The sequence below is a fragment of the Tachysurus vachellii genome, chromosome 5 (genome assembly GCF_030014155.1).
Source record: "Tachysurus vachellii isolate PV-2020 chromosome 5, HZAU_Pvac_v1, whole genome shotgun sequence".
Taxonomy (NCBI): domain Eukaryota; kingdom Metazoa; phylum Chordata; class Actinopteri; order Siluriformes; family Bagridae; genus Tachysurus; species Tachysurus vachellii.
This window is the reverse complement of record NC_083464.1, coordinates 31,678,529-31,702,922: the sequence shown is the minus strand read 5'-3', so window position 1 is coordinate 31,702,922 and position 24,394 is coordinate 31,678,529. Positions and strand designations below refer to the sequence as shown.

Genomic DNA, 24,394 nt, shown 5'->3' with positions numbered 1-24,394 from the left:
GTGGACTTGGAGAGCGATGTCTGTAATACTGCTCACCCCTCCGTCGATCTCTGTTTCCCCTTGGGCTGCTGTCATCCTTCGAATGATGCCTATAGCTGGGTTGAGGTGTCACTGAGTCATCATATGCAGCATATCCACGCCGAGGGCTAAAGCGGGTATCTCTACTCTCATAGAATATGGGTCTGTCATAGCCGTGCTGCTGATGATAACTTGACCTGGGGCTCCCTTGTGGTCTGCGGTGGCCGATACTGGAACGCACAGGAGATCGTCCTCTGAAGTATGGCTCATCAGATGCAGTGAAATGCTGATAGCGAGACGATGGCATATAGTGACCGTCTTTAGCTCTCTCAAGTGAAGGTGATCTCCGATGATGGGCGAAGTGGCGTTCAGATGATGAGACAGCACTGCTGTGATGAGGCTTAGGCTGTGTCAGCATAGAAACTATGGACTGAAGTTTGTCCACTTTCAGATGGAGGTCACTGAGCTGCGCTGCAAGCATATTGGCAGACTCAGTTGTGAGGCTGTGTACCACGGCAGGCTGAGGTGCAGAGGATGTCGGCAGAGGAGAAGGCTCAGTGGCTGTGGAACGTGCCCTCTCACACCTACCAGCTACTTTAATTGCATCATCAATTGTAGCAACACCAAACTCGTACAGCTTAGTTTGCAATGCAGGTTCCAGTCCAGCTATAAAACGTCGCAAAATTTCACCTTTAATGGCAGATTGTCCATAATCCGGTTTTGTTGAACAAGGTTTGTTGAACAAGGTGGGTCAGTTCAGCAGCATACACTTCTAATGGCTCATTACTCAGACGTGGTCTGGCATTCAAGTACGTTTGAAAAGTTCTTAATAACTGTTTTTGGCCAAAAACTGTAGCCATTTTGCCACATGTACGGTCATAATCAGATTTTATGTCATCTGACAAACTATCCCAATAACTGAATGCAGCACCTGCCAATCTTGAAGGAAGTACTTTGGCCAGCTGAGGTTTGTCCATACCTGAGGTCTCGCAGCATACTTGAAAACGAGGAGCCCATTGAGAAAAGCTTTCATTGCCATCCCCAGTGAAGTCTGGAGGTAAAACAGCTCTGAAGTGCACCTGTGGAGTTATTACATTGTCTTCCGCCATGTTTGAAAAAAGTGCTGCCAATGCAGCGTTGTACCAGTTCAGTCCAGTCTTTTGTTGATAAAGATTATTTTATAAGTCTCAGTGCTTTCTCATTCTGTTTTTGGGCTATGTGCAGTTGCTGAAGTCCGCCACAGGAGGGATTAACGCGCACAGTTTCAGAAAATGTGAGCGCCATCAAATCCTGGCAAAGAGCCAACTTCGAACCGCCGAGAAGCAGGCATTTTACTCTCTTTCACCAAAATAAAACGAAATAAGCAAATAACTAAACATGGAAATAAAACTCACACGATGGTGAAAACAATAAAGCTGCTCTGAAGTTATAAATGTAGTCCAGCAGAATACAGTCCATGTAATTGTAAACGCTGCACGTTAAGCAAAAAGCGTTTCATTCAGAAATAACCCGTACAACAACCGATCCAGCATATATGAAGAATAGGCAGCGATATTTTCGTCTTTGTCACCCTACCAATCCAACAGCAACTTCTCCAAAGATACCAAAAACCACCACCGCTGCCACCAATAAATATGTAAGGCGTGGAGGTTTAACTGTTCATGGGTTGATTTCAATAAAGACGATGGACTTGAAATATTACCAGCTAATAACTTTTATTGAGCAGACGATTAGAACTGGAAAAAAAAACAACACCTCACTTCGCGCCCGAACACACCCTCTCAAACTCCTCCCCTTCACATTCCATCCTCTTCCTCTAGGACTCAACATCAAAATAAAAGTCCTTGATAGACAATAACGTAAAACAAAACAACGATAGAATATAATGAACGTTAAACAAGTAACCTCACAATAGTTTCGTTGTCAAACAGCCTTAAACATTGAAAACTATGTGTACATTAAAAACCTTCACTCTACAGTATGTGAATAGGTGAGACAGGTTAAGGCATGGGTGGGCAAACTTTTTGACTCGCGGGCCACAATGGTTTCTAAAATTTGACAGAGGGGCCGGGCCAGAATAGGAGATCGGTGTGTTTGTGTGAACTAATATAAATTAAATGTAAAAACCATTATATGAAAAGATTTGGCCTTTAACAGGCAGCAAAACACCATCGTGCTTAGTTTATTGTAAAAATTGTTTTACAAATTTATTAATTTAATGACGTAGTAATAAACTCCCATTCAGTTTCAGTGGGAACAGTGTTGTTGGTCTCCTTTTTTTGCAAGTGCTTCAATGTCTGGCATTATATTTGTTGTGGCAATTCTCAAGATAGATCCGAGGTGTTGGTCAGTTAACTTGGCATTTTTGTTTAATTTGCTGGCTTATATCTTCGTCAATCAATTCCACACGGCGAGTCACAGTTCTGCGTGATAAACTGATTTGTTCAAATTTGCCTTTGCTCTCCGGACACAAGAGACCTGCTGTCTCAACCATGCATTCTTTTAAAACTTCGCCTTGGAGAAAGGCTTACTGGCCTTTGCTAATTTGAATGCCGCCAAAAACTTGCCTTAGTCCTTGACTCTTGAATCGCAGTTTGTCTGTGAAAAAGGTTTTGCTGAGTCTGGAAATTATCCGTCAATCTCTGAGCTGTAGCCGCCCGTTCTTGTTGCGACTGTTTACTAGCATACAGTAGTTAGCATGTTTTGTGGCAAAATGACGGCTGATGTTGTATTCTTTAAAAACTGCTACAGTTTCTTGGCATATCAGACATGCAGCTATTGATCGGACTTCAGTGAAAAAATATTTTGTTGTCTACTCTTCATTGAACACTCGGCACTCACTGTCTACTTTTCTTTTCTTCGGTCCGCTCATTTTTGCCAAAGGGCTGAAAGTGCAAAACGACAAAATGAAGTAGAGAGTAACCGTAATGCATCACACTCAAGGGTCAATGTCTTCGGGGTGCGCCATCTGCTGGGGAAAGATGGGAATTACAGCTAGGTAAAATGATTGTGGTGTTTTTATAATAAAATTTAATTTAATAATATAACGTGGATGAGTTCGGTGGGCCGGATTAAAAAGCCCAACGGGCCGTATATGGCCCGCGGGCCGTAGTTTGCCCATGTCTGGGTTAAGGGGATGCTATGAGCGAAAAATACAAATTTCACAAGACATCTGTCTTGTTTCTTGGGTTCAAGATCACCCCTTCCAAGATTGATATGGAACCCTCTAAAGTCAAGGCAGTGCCAACCTTGTCCCAGCTCATCAAGCCCTTCAACGGTTTCTGGGATTCATCAATTTTTATAGAAGGTTTATCAGGTTCTATATATAAGGTTATACCTTAACACAGCCAAGATACTCAATGCCCACCAACCCCACTGGTTCTGGAACGTGAGCCTGGTCCCAGCAATGTTCCCTCAGTCGCTTTTTGTGCCCATTTCCATGTGCTCTGAAGTGCTAAAATGGGGCCCGCGCCCTATACCTCATTCAGCAACGTTTCTGGTCTCATCTGCAGTTTGTGGCTGCTTGCCAGGTTTGCATCAGGAACAAGTTATCCAACTTATCTCCTGTAGCCCTCCTCAGACCTCTTCCTGTAGCTCACTGCCTCTGGACATCGCTCTTAATTTTATCACTGGTCTCTCGGTCTCTGAGGGAAACTCTTGTGTCATGGTGGTGGTAGACTGTTTCTCTAAAGCCGCCCACTTTGCGCCTCTGCCCCAGTTCTCATCTGCCGGCCAGACAGCAGAACTTCTTGTAATCCATGTTTTTTGCCTTCATGGCCTCCCCGTCGATATTGTGTCTGACATGGGGCCACAGTTCTCCGGCCAAATCTGGAAGGCCTTCTGATGCTAATCGGTGCTTTGCCCAGCCTGTCCTCAAGGTATCATTGACAAACTAATGGACAAACTGTAAGAACCAACCAAAAGCTGGAAACCATCCTCTGGACCCCACTTCTTAGAGAAAGTTTTTGCCATGGGTGGAATATGCCCGCAATTCCTTACCCAACACTGACACATGCCTGTCCCCCTTTCATTGCTGTCTTGGCTACCAAACCCCCTTCCCCACCCAGGAACAGGAGGTATCCTTTCCCTCTGCCCAAGCCTTTGTTCTTTGATGTAGGAGGACCTCCTGTAGCACGTCTTTAGCTTCTCAGATCTGTCAGGGCCTACAAGTGGCAAGCGGATCAGCATGGTTCCACCCCTCTAAGTTCTGGGTTGGCAACAGGGTGATGCTCTTGACTTGAGACATTCCCTTAATAACCATGAGGCCTAAGCTTATTCTCAGGTTCATGTCAGGAGTTGTCACCAAGGATGTGGTGTAAAGTACTTTGTGGATTGAGAGGCCTATGGTTCCTGTCAGTTTTATTTTTGACCTTGCTTTAATCTCTGATTTCTACAAACATTACCCAGAGGCTCCCTCTAGAAGGCCAGGTGGGATCCATAGGGAGAACGGTACTGTCACATCTCCTACCAACACTACACCTGCACTCCCGCACTCAAGTAATTTTGTTTTTCCTCTGTGCCAGTCACCGAACTTCATTATGTTTAGGGCTGATTTTTCTGTTGTAATCTTTTGTGCATTCTATTGCATGAACTTTGTTACGTTCTGGGACTTATTTCCTTTTCTTTTGGAGCTTTTTGGGGATTTTTTTCCTTGTTGATTATTTCCCTGTCATTTATGTTCTGTGGAGTTGTTTACTGACTTTATAACTAGTGCTCTTCCTCTCTTTTGCCTTTTGCTTGTCTCCTGGACTATGGTGTGTCTGCGTATTACTTTCAAGTTCATTAAAAAGATTGTTAACCGCCACCGGCTCTCTCTAAGCTTCTGGTTCTACTTGCAATCTGGTGGCAGCCTGATGTAACAGCACCCAGTACCTTCTACTCCTTCTTTCTCTCTCTCTCTCTCCCTCCCTCTCTCTCTCTTTCTCCCTCTCTCTCTCCCTCTCTCTCTCTCTCTCTCTCTCTCTCTCTCTCTCTCTCTCTCTCTCTCTGTCTCCCCCTCTCTCTCTTTCTTGCTCTCTCTCTTTCTCACTCTCTCTCTTTCTCGCTCTATCTGTTATTTGAGTTATTTTAATACTCTTATTTATTTATTTATTTATTTATTTATATAGTTATTGAGTCACTCTGATTGTTGTTTTTTTTACGTGACTTGTGTGCAAAATAAAGTCTTTCTCGCTCTCTCTTTCTCTCTCTCTCTCTCTCTCTCTCGCTCTCTCTTTCTCTCTCTCTCTTTCTCTCTCTCTCTCTCCGACTCTCTCTCTGTCTCCCCCTCTCTCTCTTTCTCTCTCTCTTTCTTGCTCTCTCTCTCTCTCTGTCTCCCCCTCTCTCTCTTTCTCTCTCTCTCTCTCTCTCTCTTTCTCTCTCTCTCTTTCTTGCTCTCTCTCTCTCTCTCTCTCTCTCTCTCTCTCTCTGTCCCCCCCCCTCTCTCTCATCACACACACACACACACACACACACACACACACACACAAACACACACACAGTCTGAAGCATTAACTGTTAATCTACAGATGAGTACATTATAAATACAGCTCTTTTTCCTCTAGGTGGAGACATTTCTCCTTTGAGAAAATGCATCTCTGCTCATGTGTCATTTTCAGATTTATAATTCTGAACTTTTAAGTAAAAATTAGTATTTTGTTAAATTTGTTTCTTTTTTTTGTGTTTTTTTTTATGTACATTTTATTTAAAAGCAATAACAGCACTTTTTGCTTAAAACAAAACCCCATCAACATTTGTTCTGCACAAATTTACTTTACAAACTAGGAATCCATCATATAAAAAAACAAGATTCTTGGTTTTAAATATGGAATCTTATGCATGTTTAATTTGTGTTAATAAACATGACATAAAACTGAAACACAAATAAATATCAGTAAGAACATTTGAAATTAATTGTGCAAAAGTAACAAATAAAATAAAAATTAATTTAAAGGAAATTCTAGTACAGTTATTAGATGACATTTCCCTTATGAGCGTTTATAACCTCACTTAATAAACTGTTTGCACTTTATTGTATACACGCTTTCTATTGCTCGCGCATGGTTACGGTTGCTAATCTGCGATTGGTGAAATGCCTTGAGTGGGCGGGGCATAACGAAGGGGACCGTTTGCGTTGAGTCTGCGTGACGTAGAGCGGGAATCGCCTCAGGAGGCAGCAGCGGGATTACATTTAGTTAGCATTAGCATTTTTTATTTTTGATATTCTTACAGGTTTTTTCCTTATATGTTTATGCAAATAAGGCTTCTTCTTAAACTGCATATATTTGAATAATTAATGTTAAGTGGCATAAATTTAATACCGAATGTTAAAAATCTTAAAGGTTAAAATAGTTAAATAGAAAAGATTGTTGTTTAATTTAATTAGTTGGTAATTAAGCACAAATTTGTAACTAGCCTACTGATACAAAAAGAAAAGTATAATGAAATGATTTGAGAATTGGCCTATTAGAAAAGAACTGTAGTTCTGACAATAGTAGCACAAGAACAATAAAAAATGTTGTCCTCTTCTGAGGTTTCCGATGTAGACCTTGTGTTTTATTAAAATTATCATTTATACTTAAAAAAAAAAAAAAGATGCACTGGATATACTTGGGGCGAGCCTGGTGCTCTCCAATGTGCGATTTGTTAGTCTGGTTGTTTAATAAGAAAAATAAATTGTGTGTTTTATTCTATAACAGTTTTAATAACAGTATGTATTTTGGGCTGGTATTTTTTGAAATGGGTGGGTTTTAAGCTGTAGTTGGGCTGGAAATCTTTAGTCCAATCTGGCAACACTGGTCTGTGCTTTGGTGGCATTACAAACAATGACGTCAATAAAAACATACCAATTTGATCCCGAATCGGACCCAGACAATTTTAGTGAAGATGATCGAGCAGAACCTGTTCAAGAACCGGCTGTTAAACGACGTTTCAGACTGTTATGGTTTTTTTTTGTTGTTGTCTCCTACTTTTTAGAGACTTAATTTTTAAGAGATTTAATTGTACTAATTATAATAGTTGTTTAATTTACAACAATAAGTGTTTGTCTATTAACAAAAGTGTATTCAAGAACCTTTTTTATTTTAAAAAAACATTATTTTATTAGGTGTAGCTAGAATTACAAAATTCCAGGAATTTTCAAGGCTGGAAACTTTCCATGGGAATTTATGGGAATATATGGGAATTAACGGGAATATATGGGAATTAACGGGAATATATGGGAATTAACGGGAATATATGGGAATTAACGGGAATATATGTAAATTAGGCAGTAAATTAGGAGTGTTACCACATTCACAGATAATTTGATGACCCTCCACACACACTCACTTCCCCTGAAATTAAAAAAAAAAATCCTCCATATATCACTTACGGGGGGATTCACCTCCATTTTCCAGGCCTTGACTACCACAGAAGCAGAGACCTAATAAGCTTGAGGAAAAAATGCATCATTTTACATTTTGATTGGGACTTTTTTAGAAGGCCAAGGGTGGGGGATGCTTTCATTTTACAGCAATCATAGGGAATTATGTTTATTACAATTATTAAGTTTATGTTTATTACAAGCATAATAAAGTTTATTATGCTTTTGTGTTACTCAATGAAAGAATCAGTTAAAGCTCTACTTACAATTAAATCAGTCAAGACTTACATGCACGTCTGTTTATGACCAAAAAAAATGTTTATTTGTATAAATGTTTGTATATGATATAATTTATATATACAATATATATATTTATATACATTTCCCTATATTTCCAAATAATTCCCATAAATTACTGTAAATTCCCGTAAATTTCCATAAATTCCTGTAAAGTTTCCAATTTTGAATATTCCCAAAATTCCCCAGATTAAGTTCCCGTGGAAAGTTTCCGGAAATTTACTGGAAACTTTCCGCCCCTTTGCAACCCTAGGTGTAGCTACATGTAATAACTGTGCAAAAACATCTGCTGCAAGGAAATACAGAAGGTAGTGTAATAAGCTAGTACCAAAATTATGCATAATGTGTAAATAGTTTTATTAATAATAATAATTTAATCATTTATAATTTAATAATTTAATATAATTTAAATTTATAATAATTTAATAGTTAAAAGCTTTCCTCCGTAAAATGTTCAGCACTACGGAAGCGTATTGCATTCACCTGAGGAAAAAATCTACTGTTTTTCTGAATTAACGACTTAATTGTCTCAAAATTATAAGATAATTTTTCATGAATAAAAAGCTTTTTGCTCTGTTTTTCTGAATTAACGACTTAATGTGGATTGCATGGGAGTAAACATGTCCCGCCTTTCAAGTTTAATCCAGTTTTATTTTACTTTGGGTTTGAGACATTGGGAGATACTGCTGTCTTTAAGTAATATAAATGGTATTGTTATTAGTGCGTCAACTTTGCGCAGATGAGAAGAACATAATAATTATGAGGGACCGAGTTAAAAATACATTTTAACCATTGATCCCTACTGTAACTTCCCCGTCCCTAGGAAGGCTGAACAAAGTGGACCTGCAATCCGGAGGAAAATAACAGCATTATTTGGTAATTAATTTGGTAATGGTAACGACACTGCAGCCTACTAACTATACCACAACAACTCTCCACAGCAATATAAAATGGCCACACCCCCCCCCCCCATTTAATATTCATGGAGGAGGGGTTTATGTAAATATTGGGCTTAGTGACGTCAGCAACCCTGGAGGAATGTCGTGTCCCTACTGGCCGTTTGCTGTAGTCCTTAGAAATGGATTTCTTTAAAAGCAAATATCTCCCTTTGCTTAAAACTTTGCAGATGTTGTTTATGCTCAAACAGGAACATTACACACTAGCTAAAGTTAGAAAAGTGAAATCGTGTTTTAACACCCCTATAATGCAAACAATCCATTCAATACTAAATAAAAATAACATTTATTGATTTGGTCTTTGTCTTGTGAATATTAGTTTATTAATGACTGCATTCATTGGACACACTGTTTGTAGAGAATGCACACATACATGAACTGATCTGATTCAAGACTGACATCATTACATCATACATAAAATTTTGGTGCCCACTTTTGTCATTTAATAATCCCATAACTTTTGGCTTACTATGTAGTCATATAATATATAATATAAAACTCTTCTTGTTTTATTTACCCCTAAAGATGAGACCCTAGAACTGCCCCTGATCTTATGTCTACAGAAAATCACTGAAATTTTACTTTTTACTTCAAATACTTAAGTACATTAAATATCAGAAAATTACTTTTGATATTTAAGTACAGTAAATATCAGATACTTTAAGACTTTTACTTGAGTAATATTCTAAAAGGTAACTTTCACTTCTACCAAAGTCTTTTTCTAGTACGATACTTGTACTTTTACTCAAGTTTTGTTTTCTACTACTTTATACAACACTGAACATTACTCATGGGTCGCAGTAACCCTTGCTGTCACCAGTGTTTTTTCCTGTCAGCCATACCCTCTGTACATCAGAGCCTCTTCCGATTTATCATTCAAAACACTTAAATGACCATCTATGTTTATGTATCTGACATGGTTACATTTTCTTGTTGCTAAGCTGTGGTTACACGTCCCTTCTAAGTAAGCGTTAGTCATAGACATTTTCTTTTTTTTAAACCTGTGGTTAAGATATCTTGCTCTTCTGCGAATGCACAGGATAATCGTGAGCTCATCTAAGTCAAGGCTTGCTGTAACTTAGTCCTATATACAGTATGTTCTGAACCGTTATATCAGGGTTTACAAAGTTACATAAAAGTAATAAAAGAAAACGCTTCAGAGTTCTCTTGAACTTCTGAAAAATAAAATTTAACGAAGTATGATCTTCTTCGTAGGGAGCACGGTGGCTTAGTGGTTAGCACGTTGGCCTCACACCTCCAGGGTTGGGGGTTCGATTCCCACCTCCGCCTTGTGTGTGTGGAGTTTGCATGTTCTCCCCGTGCCTCGGGGGTTTCCTCCGGGTACTCCGGTTTCCTCCCCCGGTCCAAAGACATGCATGGTAGGTTGATTGGCATCTCTGGAAAATTGTCCGTAGTGTGTGATTGCGTGAGTGAATGAGAGTGTGTGTGTGTGTGTGTGTGTGTGTGTGCCCTGTGATGGGTTGGCACTCCGTCCAGGGTGTATCCTGTCTTGATGCCCGATGACGCCTGAGATAGACACAGGCTCCCCGTGACCCGAGGTAGTTCGGATAAGCGGTAGAAGATGAATGAATGAATGAATGAATGATCTTCTTCATCGGGCTCTTCATGCTCTTTCCAACTGTCTAGGTACAGTGTCTGATCCGTGATGTCTTCATTTGTCAGGAACATTTTATTTTATATTAATATTTAAGTTCCTCAGCTCCTCTGCTAGGGCCTCTATCTTAATCAGGTTTTCATCTATATTCATTTATCTTTTCATTCTGATGAAGTCTAAGCACAAAAAGAAAGCAGAATTCTCTCTAGTGACGCATCACATTTCTACAAAGCTGCTAAGTTGATATGGCATTAATGTATTTTGTTGTTATACTGTAAAATGCTTCCCAGAGGAATTAGTTTGAAATCATTATGGCCAGAGGAAGCTAAGCATGGAGATGACTGATAATACTGTAAAAGTCATCATATTAGGAAGTGAGTGCAGATTCGTATTTTATTAAACACAAACAATACATGAACGTAGACATGATCCTGAGGTGGAAAAACATACATGGACTACATAAAGGAACGTACCTTGCTGATGTGAGACAAAAGCTAGAAAAGCAATAAGTGAGGTGCAAGACATAACACTGTCTGTTAGGAACTTCTCTCCATGACCAGAAAGCTGTGGACAAAAGAATCTGAACTTGTTCTTGACATGAATTCACTCCATGTCTAATCAGAAGTCCAGCTATGAGGACTTCTAATCCACAAATTTGAGCTAAGCCTTTGAGACTTCTTCCAATCTATATAGTTAATTAGTTATCATGTCACCAGGAGGTGGTGCCATTTTGTGCACTTCTTTTAAATAAGTTTTCCCATGACCCTCCTATCGCATCGGTCACGATGCCCGGCTTAACAACTGCTGCTTTAGAAGAATTGTGGGATTGCTTTTACGTGGAGGCTTCAGGAAACGGGAAATTAACTCAAGAGATTGTACAGGTTACTTACATGGGTTGTTATTCTGAAAGTTGTGTGAATAAGGCTGTGGATTTGCAGATGCCGTGTGTTCATACATCCTGTGTTGATATGTTCCTGTCGAAGTGAAGTTTTACTAATGAATGATGCTATCAGTCATCTGGATCATTAAATCAGTGCAACTCCTGCTTGGTTGGATTGAAGAGGTGCAGATGATATTTATATGGACATGAACAATCATCTTTTTGTATTATTATTTTTTAAAAGGGCCATAAAAGGGCTTTTTACACCTGAAATCAAGTAGTAAATCAAGAAGTATAGAAATTATATAGTACTCAGAATTTGTTCTCTGCATTTAACCCATCCAAAGTGCACACACACACAGCAGTGAACACACACACACACACACACACCGTGAACACACACCCGGAGCAGTGGGCAGCCATTTATGCTGCGGTGCCCGGGGAGCAGTTGGGGGGGTTCGGTGCCTTGCTCAAGGGCACCTCAGTCGTGGTATTGCCGGCCCGAGACTCGAACCCACAACCTTAGGGTTAGGAGTCAAACTCTCTAACCATTAGGCCACGACTATATAGAGAAAAGAATTCACATTCAAGGTTGAAGCATTAGAGCATAAAACAAAATGCAAGCAACATGAGATCTTTATAACATCCCCAGAATCTCCATTTCGCAATGTTACCCCAAATCTCCCAATTATTGTTGTCTATCTATCAGTTGTCTATCTCACATTTGTTTTAACAAGCATGACAACAACCTCAGTTTGAACAGTATTCATGTTTTCACTGAGGGTCAAAAACCACAACAAACCATTAGAACAACAAATCTTCTCAGGAGAGCTACCAACTCAGGACCTCCAGAAACTTCCAACTTCCTGGGTGTCATTTTAACCATCATTTATTTTACAGATATTTTGATGAGGCACAGCATGATATTTTGTGGTTGTTTAATGCATAATGCAGTCACTGGTAGTCTGAGGGGATTAAATGGAAAAAAACAGTGTGACAGTGCAGGATATTTACATGGATTTTTCTTGGGAAAGCCTCACTTTTAATAGATGTAGCGTCTGGTACAGGTCATTTAGACTTCCAGTTTACAATTTTTTTGAGGGGGCTACATTCCACAGTGTCACACACACACACACACACACACACACACACACACACACACACACACACACATACACACATACACAGAGAGAGAACCAGATAACCCCCTGGGTGAATTCACAGGGAAGGCCCTCAACCATAAAACACGCACACACTCACACACATGCACGCACTCACGCACGCACACACACACAAACACACACACACACACACACACACACACACTCACACACAGAGAGAGAACCAGATAACCCCCTGGGTGAATTCACAGGGAAGGCCCTCAACCATAAAACACGCACACACTCACACACACACACACACACGCACGCAAGCACGTACACACGCACACACACACAAACACAACCCACACAACACAATGAGACATTCCTTTTACTAATAAAACAAGTAGATAAGATACTGTAAGATTCTTATTCTTATAACCCTGTTGTAATGTGTCTCTTCTGTTAAGGCTTGCCTGACTTAAAATTATTTGCTCCTTACTTTCCTGACAAGGATGTATTTTATTTATGTACCAGAACACAACACTGGATTAACATCAGTTATACTTTAATTACTGATCCTGGCATGTTAATGTATACCTGTTCTAATGCTGTACAGTATGTCCTTTTAAGGTCTGATGTCAGAATGTATACAACATTAGCTGTTTTTCACTTCACTAATGAAAGTGCATTTTGTTTTGTGTTTCATTTTTGTCTCTTTCTCCTTTATCAGAACACAATATCGTAGTAACATCAGTTACACTTTGATTATTGATCTGTGTATGTAATGTACCGATGCCTTCATTCCCCTTCATGTTTAGTATCCAAATGACCCAAATCTCCCCAAAGATGGGTGGAGTTAAAATGTCACAAACACCACCAATCAGTGGTCAGACTTTTGGAACAGCTTGGAGACGACTCCATCTTCCTCCAAAGAACTTCCAGCAAGCTTCACTTCCAATAACGACAACTGCTCTGATCTTCAGGAGGACTTGGAAGAACATCTCACCCCACCCTAACTGACTCGTCAGAGATTTCTCTGTTGCATCCAGACTCTTGTGCCGCAAGCCAATGCAAGTAACCGTTTCTTTACCAACCAATTTAGATGCGTATTTTAAGTATGAACCTTGTATTGAGTCTGAAGGTGAATTTAAGTTTCCGGTGACGATTTCCCAGTTAGGGTGTGATTACTTTTGAAGTTTAAGCTTGCCGTTCCTTTCCTTCCTTTCTAATTTCTTCTTTCCAGTCACTTCCTCCCTTTCCCCAATTTTATTTTTTTTTTGTGTATTTTTATTTTCTCTACTTCTTTTGTTTGTTTGTGTAGTTAGCTTTATGTTGTGTTTGTCTCATTCATTAAACGCCATATTTTTGTCCCACAAGTGATTGTCTCTGAGTATCGCTCACAAACGTAAGGTACCTGCAACATCTGGTCTGAACTACATGCTCTATTAAGTTCATTTAATTTAAATTACTGTATAAAGTAAAAGGGAAGTGCGTCTTTCTCGGCCGGGAAGATACCGCCTTCATAGAATTAATAAAGGTTACACGGCCTGTTCGCCGGACGAACAGACCAAATAAGTGTAACGTTAATTCCATTACCGTCAGTTTCAACTTGGGTTAAAATATTTAGGAGTCACTATAACACGTTATAATTACTTCGCGAGCCAAAATCACTACATAGATAAATACAGTAGAGTCAATAAAATAGGACATCCTTCTGTGACTTTAAGTAAACTGTTTGACTGGTTATTTAGTTGACTTTAAACTTCCATGGAAAAAAACATGCACACTTGGCAGCCTTTAAAATGAATATACAAGCTGAATTATTGGCTGGATGTGGATTTGTTTCATTCACTCTTTTTATTATTTATACAGCATTTATATTATTTATATATTATATTATTTTTATAACGCAGTGTTCATTAAGGTCTTCACATTACATGGCTACATTGTCCATCCAGGCATAATAAGAGTTAATAGTAGTACAAATGTGATAATGGTTTTAACCACCTTTTAGTTTTATCTTTGTGCCAGAAATCTCTGAGGAGTACCTAATGGTCCTCTTCAGTTCACTTTCAGTTGTAGTGCAGCGACCAAAGCAACAAGGAAACCACAATTTCAAGATCTTTAGAAATAAATTCCTGAATCTCTGCCCCACAAAGGCGTAGATGATGGGGTTGATGCAGCAGTGACAGAACGCTATGGTTTCCACCCACTGCATAGCCATGGTCAGGTCCTGATACCACTTACAAGTGCTCATGTAATCCAGATACTGCAGGAATTTCAGGAAGATGACGATGTTGTAAGGTGTCCAGAAGAGGAAGAAAACACTGACCAAGACCAGCATGAGCCTGACAGCTCTGTGTTTCTTCTGAGACTTCATGGTCATTAAGATAGGGATGATGCGCGAGTAGCAGAACAACATCACTGACAGAGGAATAATTAAAACAAGGATGTTCAACTCCATGTAAGAGAAAGACCTCCACTTTGTTCCTTTTGGATATTCCAAACTGCATGTCCATACTTCTGATTTATTGTTCACTTGTGCCCAAATGACGGTGGGCAGAGAAGCTCCCAGGCTAAGTGTCCACATAAACAAAACCAGGGCTATGCTAGCTCTGACAGACCGGTGCTTAGAGAACAGGGAGGTCTGGGTATGGACAATGACACTGTAGCGCTCAATGGTCATAAGGATCATGAAGAAGATGCTTCCATAGAATCCCAGCATGTAGAACGCTGTCACTGTACGGCACATGAAGCTCCCGAAGGTCCACTGACTGGTGAGGGCGTAGTGAGCCCAGAAAGGTAATGAGAGAAGGAAGAGGAGGTCTGAAAGCGCCAGGTTGAAGAGACACACATCTGACATGTTGGACTTTTTGTGGAACTTGACCAGGACACAAACAACCAGGCAGTTGCCGATGAACCCCACGATGAAGACGATGCTGTAGAGTGTAGGGAGGAAGACTCTGCTGAAGGCCCTTACGTTGTTGTTGTTGCAGAGTAAGTACTTATCTAGTATGGTGTCATTAGCAGAATCGTTCTTGGCTGTTAATGAGGAGAAAAGTTTACATGTTAATCGAATAGGGGAAAAACATCTTTCCCTGTAGATGCAGTTAAACCTGCAGTTAAAAAAAGTGACAGTTTTTTACACTTTTGTCAAGTTGTCAAAACCATTTAGAGTCATAAAGGTTTTTAAGACTCAGTAATAAATAAATACAGACCACAGAATCAGAATCTAGCTCTTTTCAGTGAGAGAGACAAAGAACCCAGTGTCAGTTTTAATCATTTGTAGAAGCAAGAAAATTTACACACTGTTTATTAAATCTAGGAACAAAAATATTCTTAACAAGTAGCTGAGAAATGTAAACCTTCCACCTACTCGTCATGTTGGGCTGCGTCGTGTCTCCTCAGACCGAGACCAAGTGTATATTGGACCGTAGGAAGATGATGTGCTTTATTAAGGGAAGCTCTATAAGGTGGGGCTTTGTCCTGTTGCCAGATAAGTCACTTTCTAGCAAACTACAAATTAAACAAAACATATAGACACTTATAAACATGCCAGAAATAACAAATGTACAATCTTTAGCTTTAATTAAAACTGTTGACGACAGGTGTTACAGGTAATATAGTATACTGTATATATAAGATGAAGTTTATTAATATTAAACAGCACATTAATAAATCAACTGCAATTGTGACACCGATGTAACATTAGCTCACTGAACCTTAAACAAATTCTCAAAGCAAATAGACTTTTCCTATCTGCTGCTGGGAGACATAAATAAAGTTAATAGACTGGATGCTCAGGATCTCATGACCACTACTATTATACTCTCTAAATATTATATTATGACCTCTATATATTAACTCATAGCTTCAAACGATTAACATCACTTTATTCATCGGTGACTTCAATGAGTTATCTTGTGGTCTCACCTTGTCTTTTTGTTGTTGTTGTTGTTGTTGTTTATTGTTCTATTATCATTGATCCTGTCTGTTTAGCATCCACTAGAAACTACGGACCAGTTCACACATTCTGCTTTGTAGATTTTATCTAATCGTCCTGGCCTCTGCCACCACTTTGGCATTATTTAATCGGTGGGACTGATTTGCATCAGGTGCAACAGATAGGTGACGAAATTACTGTATCTCAGCAACATCTGGAAGTGATCTGGCTAATAGATACCACTGCTTTCTTCTAATAAGGAGCATGTTTAATTGATTAAATCCCTTATTAAAGTTAAGAACACAAGTGAAACAGGATGACTGTAGTGATTAGTCCAAAGATTATTACATAAGTGAACTTTCTCATGTATTTACTATTGAAATCTTTAGTATGGTGTTACAGCGTCCTCTATTGGTACAGTTATGGAGCTGTCAAATGAATTGCACTCTGGTTCCTCCAGACGGTAGCTCGAACGCTGTGGGTGTGACGTTGGACACAATCAGCTCACTTCAATTCAGACAGCTCAGAATATGAGGTTTGGATTAACTTAGCATGGCTAGCTTTGTGCAATCCATTCCAGTTCTTCTACAACAGATTTCTTGGCAAACCAGGTCTTCATGGAGCTCATTTTGTGTGTATTGTCATGCTGGAACATATTTGGTCCTGGTGCTATCAGTGAAGGAAAATCTGCAGAATACAAAAACATTCTGTACAATTTTGTGGACGATCACGTTTGTTCCAGTTCGATTACAGACACCTTCAGCAGGAACACGAAGCTGGAAAATGACCTGGCTGATGAAATTCTGTCTTAACAGAAAAGCAAGAACAAATGAGCAAGTCAAAGTCAAAGTGAGCAGATTGTGAGAGCCTATCTGATACAGAGATGTGATACTACCAGGATGGACTGAAAAAACATCAGGGTTTGTAGGGAAAGCGACATACTGTATAAACTCCCTTTGTCATAACATGCACATAAATGTGAGAGTCATATCAACATATTAAAGAGACTTGAAAATAAAACCTGATTGAATTCAATTTATTTCAAATGCGTGCATTCGTTGGATCTCCACGACTGAATTGAAGAATAACACGGTTACAAAGCCATGAATATATTAATTTTGGCACAGGTGTTAGTCCAGATGCCCTTCCTAACACAACCCTCTAGAACTAGGATAGATTAATACTCTAGAATTGAAAGAAAATAGTTTGAATGATGATAGTTATCTAATTGACGGACTGTAATGAGATACGGTGCTAGAAGTGATCCGGTGTAAAACCTGTGGCTAATCATATATGCGAACCAGATGATCCGCTGTGGCAACTCGGAACAGGGAGCAGATGAAAAAACAACACTGTACAAATACACAATATACAGAAGGTGTAAATGAAGAGATTTTAGAGTCACAGGCAAAGGATGTGCTTATATTGTATAATGCAGAATTTTTATCCCAATGTAAATAACATTTAAACTATAATGCCAACATACTGTAACATGGCCTGAGTAATATTTTTATGCATAGTTTGTTTGTTGTTTTGTTTTTCCTGTTCGAAAGAGTTTACAGTTTTGATTTTGACTTTGTTCTGGAAGTCACTGAATATCTGGAGGACGTACAGTATTGTTCGTCCTCATTGAGAACTCACTTTCAGTTGTTCTAAAGCGACCAAAGCAAAGAGGAAACCACTCTTTAAGGATTCTTAGAAATAACTTCCTGAATCTCTGCCCCACAAAGGCGTAGATGATGGGGTTGATGCAGCAGTGACAGAACGCTATGGTTTCCACCCACTGCATAGCCATGTTCAGGTCTTGATCCCACTCACAAGTGTGCATGTAACCCAGATACTGCAGGAACTTCAGGAAGATGACGATGTTGTAAGGTGTCCAGAAGAGGAAGAAAACACTGACCAAGACCAGCATGAGCCTGACAGCTCTGTGTTTCTTCTGAGACTTCATGGTCATTAAGATAGGGATGATGCGCGAGTAGCAGAACAACATCACTGACAGAGGAATAATTAAGACAAGGATGTTCAACTCCATGTAAGAAAAAGACTTCCACTTTGTTCCTTTTGGATATTCCTCTTTGCAAGTCCATAGGTCTGATTTATTGTTCACTTGTGCCCAAATGACGGTGGGCAGAGAAGCTCCCAGGCTAAGTGTCCACATAAACAAAACCAGGGCTATGCTAGCTCTGACAGACCGGTGCTTAGAGAACAGGGAGGTCTGGGTGTGGACAATGACACTGTAGCGCTCAATGGTCATGAGGATCATGAAGAAGATGCTTCCATAGAATCCCAGCGTGTAGAACGCCATCACTGTACAGCACATGAAGCTCCCGAAGATCCACTGACTGGTGAGGGCGTAGTGAGCCCAGAAAGGTAATGAGAGAAGGAAGAGGAGGTCTGAAAGCACCAGGTTGAAGAGACACACATCTGACATGTTGGACTTTTTGTGGAACTTGACCAGGACACAAACAACCAGGCAGTTGCCGATGAACCCCACGATGAAGACGATGCTGTAGAGTGTAGGGAGGAAGACTCGGCTGAAGGCCTTTATGTTGGTGTTGCAGAATAAGTACTCATCTAGTATGGTGTCATTAGCAGAATCGTTTTCAGCTGTTTATGAAAAAAAAATCACTTATTGCACGATTTCTGCATGTACAAGTTGATAATAACAGAAAATAAAACGTTTTTATTACTGGGCTAGAAAAATGTCTACAGGGAGCAATAGATATTCTGGAACACAAATGTAGAGATGTAACCAGACTGAAAACTAGCATCAGTGCAAATAATAACACAAGAGAATAAAACGAAGAAATTCGATCCGATTCTGTAACAATTTCAAAGGATCTCTGTAGTAATTTGGTACTGATTGTTTATTTTCAGTCATCTGTAGTACTTTAAGACTAAAAGCAATTAAGCAACGTTTTTCGAGACTCAGTAATAAGTTTAAAACTGCTGATTATATTAAAAAAATCCACGCACTTACATGTCGTTCTGCTCTGTAAAACCGTTGCCATGATTCATCCGTCCAATTCGATTGTGAGCGTGAAAGAAGGCTGTGTGTAGTGATATAACACCGTCCTGAGCTTTTATGCTGTAGAGGTGGGGCTTCGTCCTGCTCACAGTACAGACGTCTGTAACCACGTTTATGTCTTTTTATGTACTAATTGTGCTCATTTTAGCAGGAAAATAAACAAGAACACTGCAATTCTAACGATATCCTTTATAAAACAACATATCCAAGAATATCCAAATATTCATTAGTGATGTCTAATAAATTCAAATGAATGACAGTATAGATGCTCTCGTCCCTGCTGCTTTCTTTTAAGGAACAAGTTCTAAAGAAAACCAATCAGTTAACTAGACAAAAGAGATAGAAATAATTGAGTTGTGTATCAAGGTGTACCTAGGAATGATTCATTCAAAGACACATGATGGAAAATCCATCACGGAAGGAACGAATTAAGGTTGTGTTTCACTTGAACATGTTCCACTTTTTTCACTTACCTGTATCTGGAACCGATGATTCACATCAGCTGGTATTCACATGTGATTTCCACTGAACTGATAAGTACATGTTGGATCAGGTAACTCCACACAACAATAAAGAAGAAATCTTCAGTATCCAAGTTTACATCCATTCCTGGAAAACATGCTTAAAGTGTCGTTTACAACAACTTCGATGCAGCTCAGCAATCAAAATGAAGCTTTTCTGTCCAAATAATATCGGATTTAACAATTAGGTTCTTAACAATGATCGTGTTCTGTTTGGTGTTTGTGCTTCTGTTGGGAACCGAATAAAGTCTTTATAAATGACTTTAGAAGCCGATATTAGAAATGCAATCAGTTCTGTCTCTCATTTACACTTACAGTTCCTGTTACACACAGTCACCTGGCTCTGTCACATGTCTTACTGGTACGTGTCTTAATTTGAAACGTTCTAGAAAAACCACATTCGCTGTAAAAATAGCAGGAAAAATCCATGCAAGTTTGATCATGCCCTTGTACCTTGAATCAAGCTTTCAGCAAGGCTTCTTTCTCCTTCAGCTGTAAACACACATACACACACACACACACACACACACACACACACACACGGTATGCCATATGCAGCCACAATGGCGTATGTAATAATCACTTGAATAATTAATGAATTCATTATATTGTCCCATTGAAGTCCACAAACTTTTCTTTCTTTTTTTTCTGGAAATACAGACGGTGGTGTACAGACAGTACCTTGTTTGTTGTTGCTACAGAAATGATGGTGCTTTAATTTAACCTTTTATATAAGCATAATGAGTTTTTATGTAAATGTTATTTCTTTTGTCGGTGGCACATGTACTGAATTGTAGTGTGTGTGTGTGTGTGTGTGTGTGTGTGTGTGTGCTTGTCTAAATCCCTAATTGTTTATTTCCACTCAGATTTGGGTGCCAGCTACAGCGAGAGTGGTGACTTCATGTGTGATGGTGGTGCTTCTGACAGTCGCAATGCTCTCAGTGGTGTTGTACTGTATGAGCTGTGGTGTCGGGGGGCACATACGATCGGTGTCCTCTGTCTTAGGGAGGCATCTGAAATACAGTCTATTGAAGGGTGAATCGCCGGTAGTAGGCCCCCAAGATGGCGTAGTTAGTTACTCTGTTTATCAGCCCAAATTTAGCGAAGTTCCTCCATGTTTAGGCACATAAACGGGTGAGGGTTCGGGCCGTTGGGATATCCAATTTGCATTTTGTAGTTTGTTCATATCCAGTCTCTGCTGTTTTTTCAATGTCTCATCTTTCCCCCTCACTACAGCGGCACTTCTGTGATGTTTACCGTGTTGCATGACTCTAACTACTGAGCAATTTATGCCGAGGTGTTGCTACGTCCTGGTTTTCACATGATATCGAGCACATGCTGTTTAATTTCACTTCACACTGGTGCCTTAATGTGGGGTTAACACTGCAAAAGCTTCAGAGCCTCTTCTAAATCACCAGTGTAAAATGTTCCTCTAGCTGTAGAACCAGGGTTAAGCGCAGTGTTAAAAGCTGTTACTTCTGTTGTGAAATTTTAGTGCATTAGGATGATTTTTTTACCACCTGCCCCTTTAAGGCACAGTGTCTTCACTGCAGGCGCTGCAGCATTGACAAGAACACTGTTGGTAATTTAGCCAGTTTTTATATGGCTGACGTTGTTGGTCAAGGGACCGCCAAGGACATGTTCAAGGAATTCAGTAGGAGGGCACAATGTGCTGATAGTCACGGATGGAAAAATGGGTGAATTCTTACATTTAGGAAGCTTAAGTCTTACTACAGTTAACTGTAATGCTACACTTTTCAGTTAGTGTGTCTGCAGGGTTTCGTTCCATGAATTTCGAGCCGGAATTCATGCCGGATTAAAATTTTACTATTGAATAGTCATGTGATCATGATCTACAAGGTTGACAAGGAAAAACAGACAGTTTAATGCTTATCATTTCCTTTATTTTCTTTGAAAACAGAATAAAGCCTCTGTATATGCATCACTGTGTAAGTCTGACAAATAAATGACAAAAATATTAACTTTTAGTTAAGGTTTTAAGATAATTTTGTGTTAATAATGTCTCATATTCTGTGCAAAAATACGAACAAAAGCAAAAAAAACACTCAAAAACCTTTTCTGGAAAAAAAGAAACCTAACCAGTAATTTTTTTCCCCCTTAATACAGTTTCAGTTTTGTCTGCTTATAACTGTGTTTAAACTACATGCTGCACTTTTGCCCTTATGGCTGAACGGACTCTGTGCTGGTATTAACTGAGGAGCGTGAGTACACCGAGACCCACCTCTCTGTCGGCTCGTGTTTGACTCTTGTATACGAACCAAAGCAACAAGGAAACCACTCTTGGAGGATCCTTAGAAATAAATTCCTGAATCTCTGCCCCACAAAAGCGTAGATGATGGGGTTGATGCAGCAGTGACAGAACGCTATGGTTTCCACCCACTGCATAGCCATGGTCAGGTCCTGATACCACTTACAAGTGCTCATGTAACCCAAATGATGCAGGAACTTCAGGAAGATGACGATGTTGTAAGGTGTCCAGAAGAGGAAGAAAACACTGACCAAGACCAGCATGAGCCTGACAGCTCTGTGTTTCTTCTGAGACTTCATGGTCATTAAGATAGGGATGATGCGTGAGTAGCAGAACACCATCACTGACAGAGGAATAATCAGGCTGAGGACATTAAGCTCGATGTAAGAAAAACACCTCCACTCTGTTCCTTCTGGATATTCCACACTGCATGACCATACTTCTGATTTATTGTTCACTTGTGCCCAAATGACGGTGGGCAGAGAAGCTCCCAGGCTAAGTGTCCACATAAACAAAATCAGGACTATGCTAGCTCTGACAGACCGGTTCTTAGAGAACAGGGAGGGCTGGGCATGGACAATGACAGCATAGCGGTCTACAGTCATGAGGATCATGATGAAGATGCTTCCATAGAATCCCAGCGTGTAGAACGCCGTCACTGTACGGCACATGAAGCTCCCGAAGGTCCACTGACTGGTGAGGGCGTAATGAGCCCAGAAAGGTAACGAGAGAAGGAAGAGGAGGTCTGAAAGCGCCAGGTTGAAGAGACACACATCTGACATGTTGGACCTTTTGCTGAACTTGACCAGGACACACAACACCAAGCCGTTGCCGATGAACCCCACGATGAAGACGATGCTGTAGAGTGTAGGGAGGAAGACTCTGCTGAAGGCCTTTATGTTGATATTGTCGCAGGGAATTAATTCGAAGAGGTCGAAGTAATAGTCATCGTAGCTGTAATTGTAGTTCTCAGCTGTTCATGGAAATACAATTGAATTTTTAGAAAAGGGATCAAACGTGTTTTGTTGATATTTTGGCTTTTTTACTATCTGATTAATCTGTTGATCGGTGGCGCAGTTATACAATTATACTCTTGTTGTACATATTAGATAGAAATCTAGTTACATGAAACACCATTTGGAAGGTGTGGCTTGGACACATCATCAGTGACGAGGTTAAAGGGTGTTTCAGGTCTCGGGTTATCAGACACCTTCACCTGACTGACCCATTGCTTAATAACTGTAAATACTTCTTTTTTTTTTAACAAGATGATAATATTTATTAAGCATTATATACACACTGTATGTTCAATATGTGACCTGTTACCTACTTATTTATCCATTTTTTTTCCTGGGGGAAAAAGATTGATTGTTGTTCCATGTTTAAGGTCTGAGATAGAACTTGAGTTAAAACGTGATTGTCTCATCAACATGAAAACACACAAGAACATTCAGATGTTACTTTGCTCCTTTCACTGGTTGAGTTAATGGTGCTTGTGGAGCCATGTTGTAAGTTGTTTCTACCATATTTGATCATTTTGTCTTTTGTGGCCTTCTAAGCCACACTTGTCAAACTTGTAAGAGATTTTTTTCATCAGTTTATATGCTTTATTATTTTGTGATTATTCTGCTAAAGAGTACTTTATGTACTACACCATCAATTGGAAAGCATTACTTTTACTTTATTCCTTATTCATGTGGCCAGTGTCTGTTATTAGAGACCCTTTACTGATTATGACCAGTGATAACTAATGGGTTAGTATTTAATGTGTTAATAAATTTGTAAGTGACTGCAAAAAAGGAAAATATTCACCTACTTGTTGTGTTGGGGTAGATCGTACCCATGATTTATGAGTCCAAGAGTGATTGTGAAAGTAGGCAGTGTTTGTCTTTATATATAACAAGAGGACCAGCTATGTCTGGGTGTGGCTTTGTTTTCTTCTGGTAGGAAGAAAAGTTCTTCAGCACATAAGATTGGTAAGATTGTAGTAAAGGAGGAACATGCACGTTCAATAATGTAAGTTTATCATTCCAGTTTGAATTATTTCACGAATGTGTCATTTCAAAACATCTGTGTTTTCTAGATTGTTAAAACAATTTCACTGAATTTAATGGCATGGAATTCATACATTCTTTAGATTTGAAGAATTAAAATCTTTAGATTTATATCTAAATTGTTGTAATATGAAAGGTTTGTTTCTTTCCAAGGTTTTTACAAAGAACCCCTATTTTGTAAAGGTTCTATCGACAACGATCCTCCCCCCCAGTGTTTTTATAGATTTGTTTTAAATATATTAATAAAAACTGTACACACTTGCATTTAGATTGTACCGTAGATTGACTGATACTGTAAATAATACAGCCATGATTCTTATAAGATATGATTTTTGTAAATAAACCTGTGAATGTGAGAAGTTGGT

General features: G+C 39.4%; 2 protein-coding genes across 3 annotated transcripts; both read right to left on the bottom strand.

The window, feature by feature from the left end:
- Positions 1–13,923: 13,923 nt before the first annotated feature.
- LOC132846455 (C-C chemokine receptor type 5-like) lies at positions 13,924–20,148 on the bottom strand. 2 transcript variants are annotated; one of them, XM_060871222.1, is made up of 4 exons: positions 19,659–20,148; positions 19,138–19,285; positions 15,588–16,841; positions 13,924–15,253 (listed from the first exon to the last, which is right to left on the bottom strand). In XM_060871222.1, the coding sequence occupies exons 3-4, from the start codon at positions 15,592–15,594 to the stop codon at positions 14,211–14,213; spliced, it is 1,050 nt and encodes a 349-aa protein (XP_060727205.1). In that variant the 5' UTR covers positions 15,595–16,841; positions 19,138–19,285; positions 19,659–20,148; the 3' UTR covers positions 13,924–14,210. The 2 variants fall into 2 exon arrangements, with proteins under 2 accessions (XP_060727205.1, XP_060727204.1); XM_060871221.1 differs by lacking the exons at positions 13,924–15,253; positions 15,588–16,841 and adding an exon at positions 17,175–18,764.
- A 915-nt stretch (positions 20,149–21,063) lies between these two features.
- Positions 21,064–23,908, bottom strand: LOC132846454 (C-C chemokine receptor type 5-like). The gene is made up of 2 exons (XM_060871217.1): positions 23,792–23,908; positions 21,064–22,948 (listed from the first exon to the last, which is right to left on the bottom strand). The coding sequence occupies exons 1-2, from the start codon at positions 23,817–23,819 to the stop codon at positions 21,888–21,890; spliced, it is 1,089 nt and encodes a 362-aa protein (XP_060727200.1). The 5' UTR covers positions 23,820–23,908; the 3' UTR covers positions 21,064–21,887.
- Positions 23,909–24,394: the final 486 nt, after the last annotated feature.

Bases quoted from the DNA above. Each gene is read 5' to 3' on its own strand.
- LOC132846455 (XM_060871221.1), bottom strand. From the start codon at position 19,168: ATGGCAACGGTTTTACAGAGCAGAACGACAT. The intron at 18,765-19,137 runs GTAAGTGCGTGG...TTTCATAAACAG, and splicing joins TTTACAGAGCAGAACGACAT to CTGAAAACGATTCTGCTAAT.
- LOC132846454 (XM_060871217.1), bottom strand. From the start codon at position 23,819: ATGGGTACGATCTACCCCAACACAACAA. The intron at 22,949-23,791 runs GTAGGTGAATAT...TTCCATGAACAG, and splicing joins GATCTACCCCAACACAACAA to CTGAGAACTACAATTACAGC.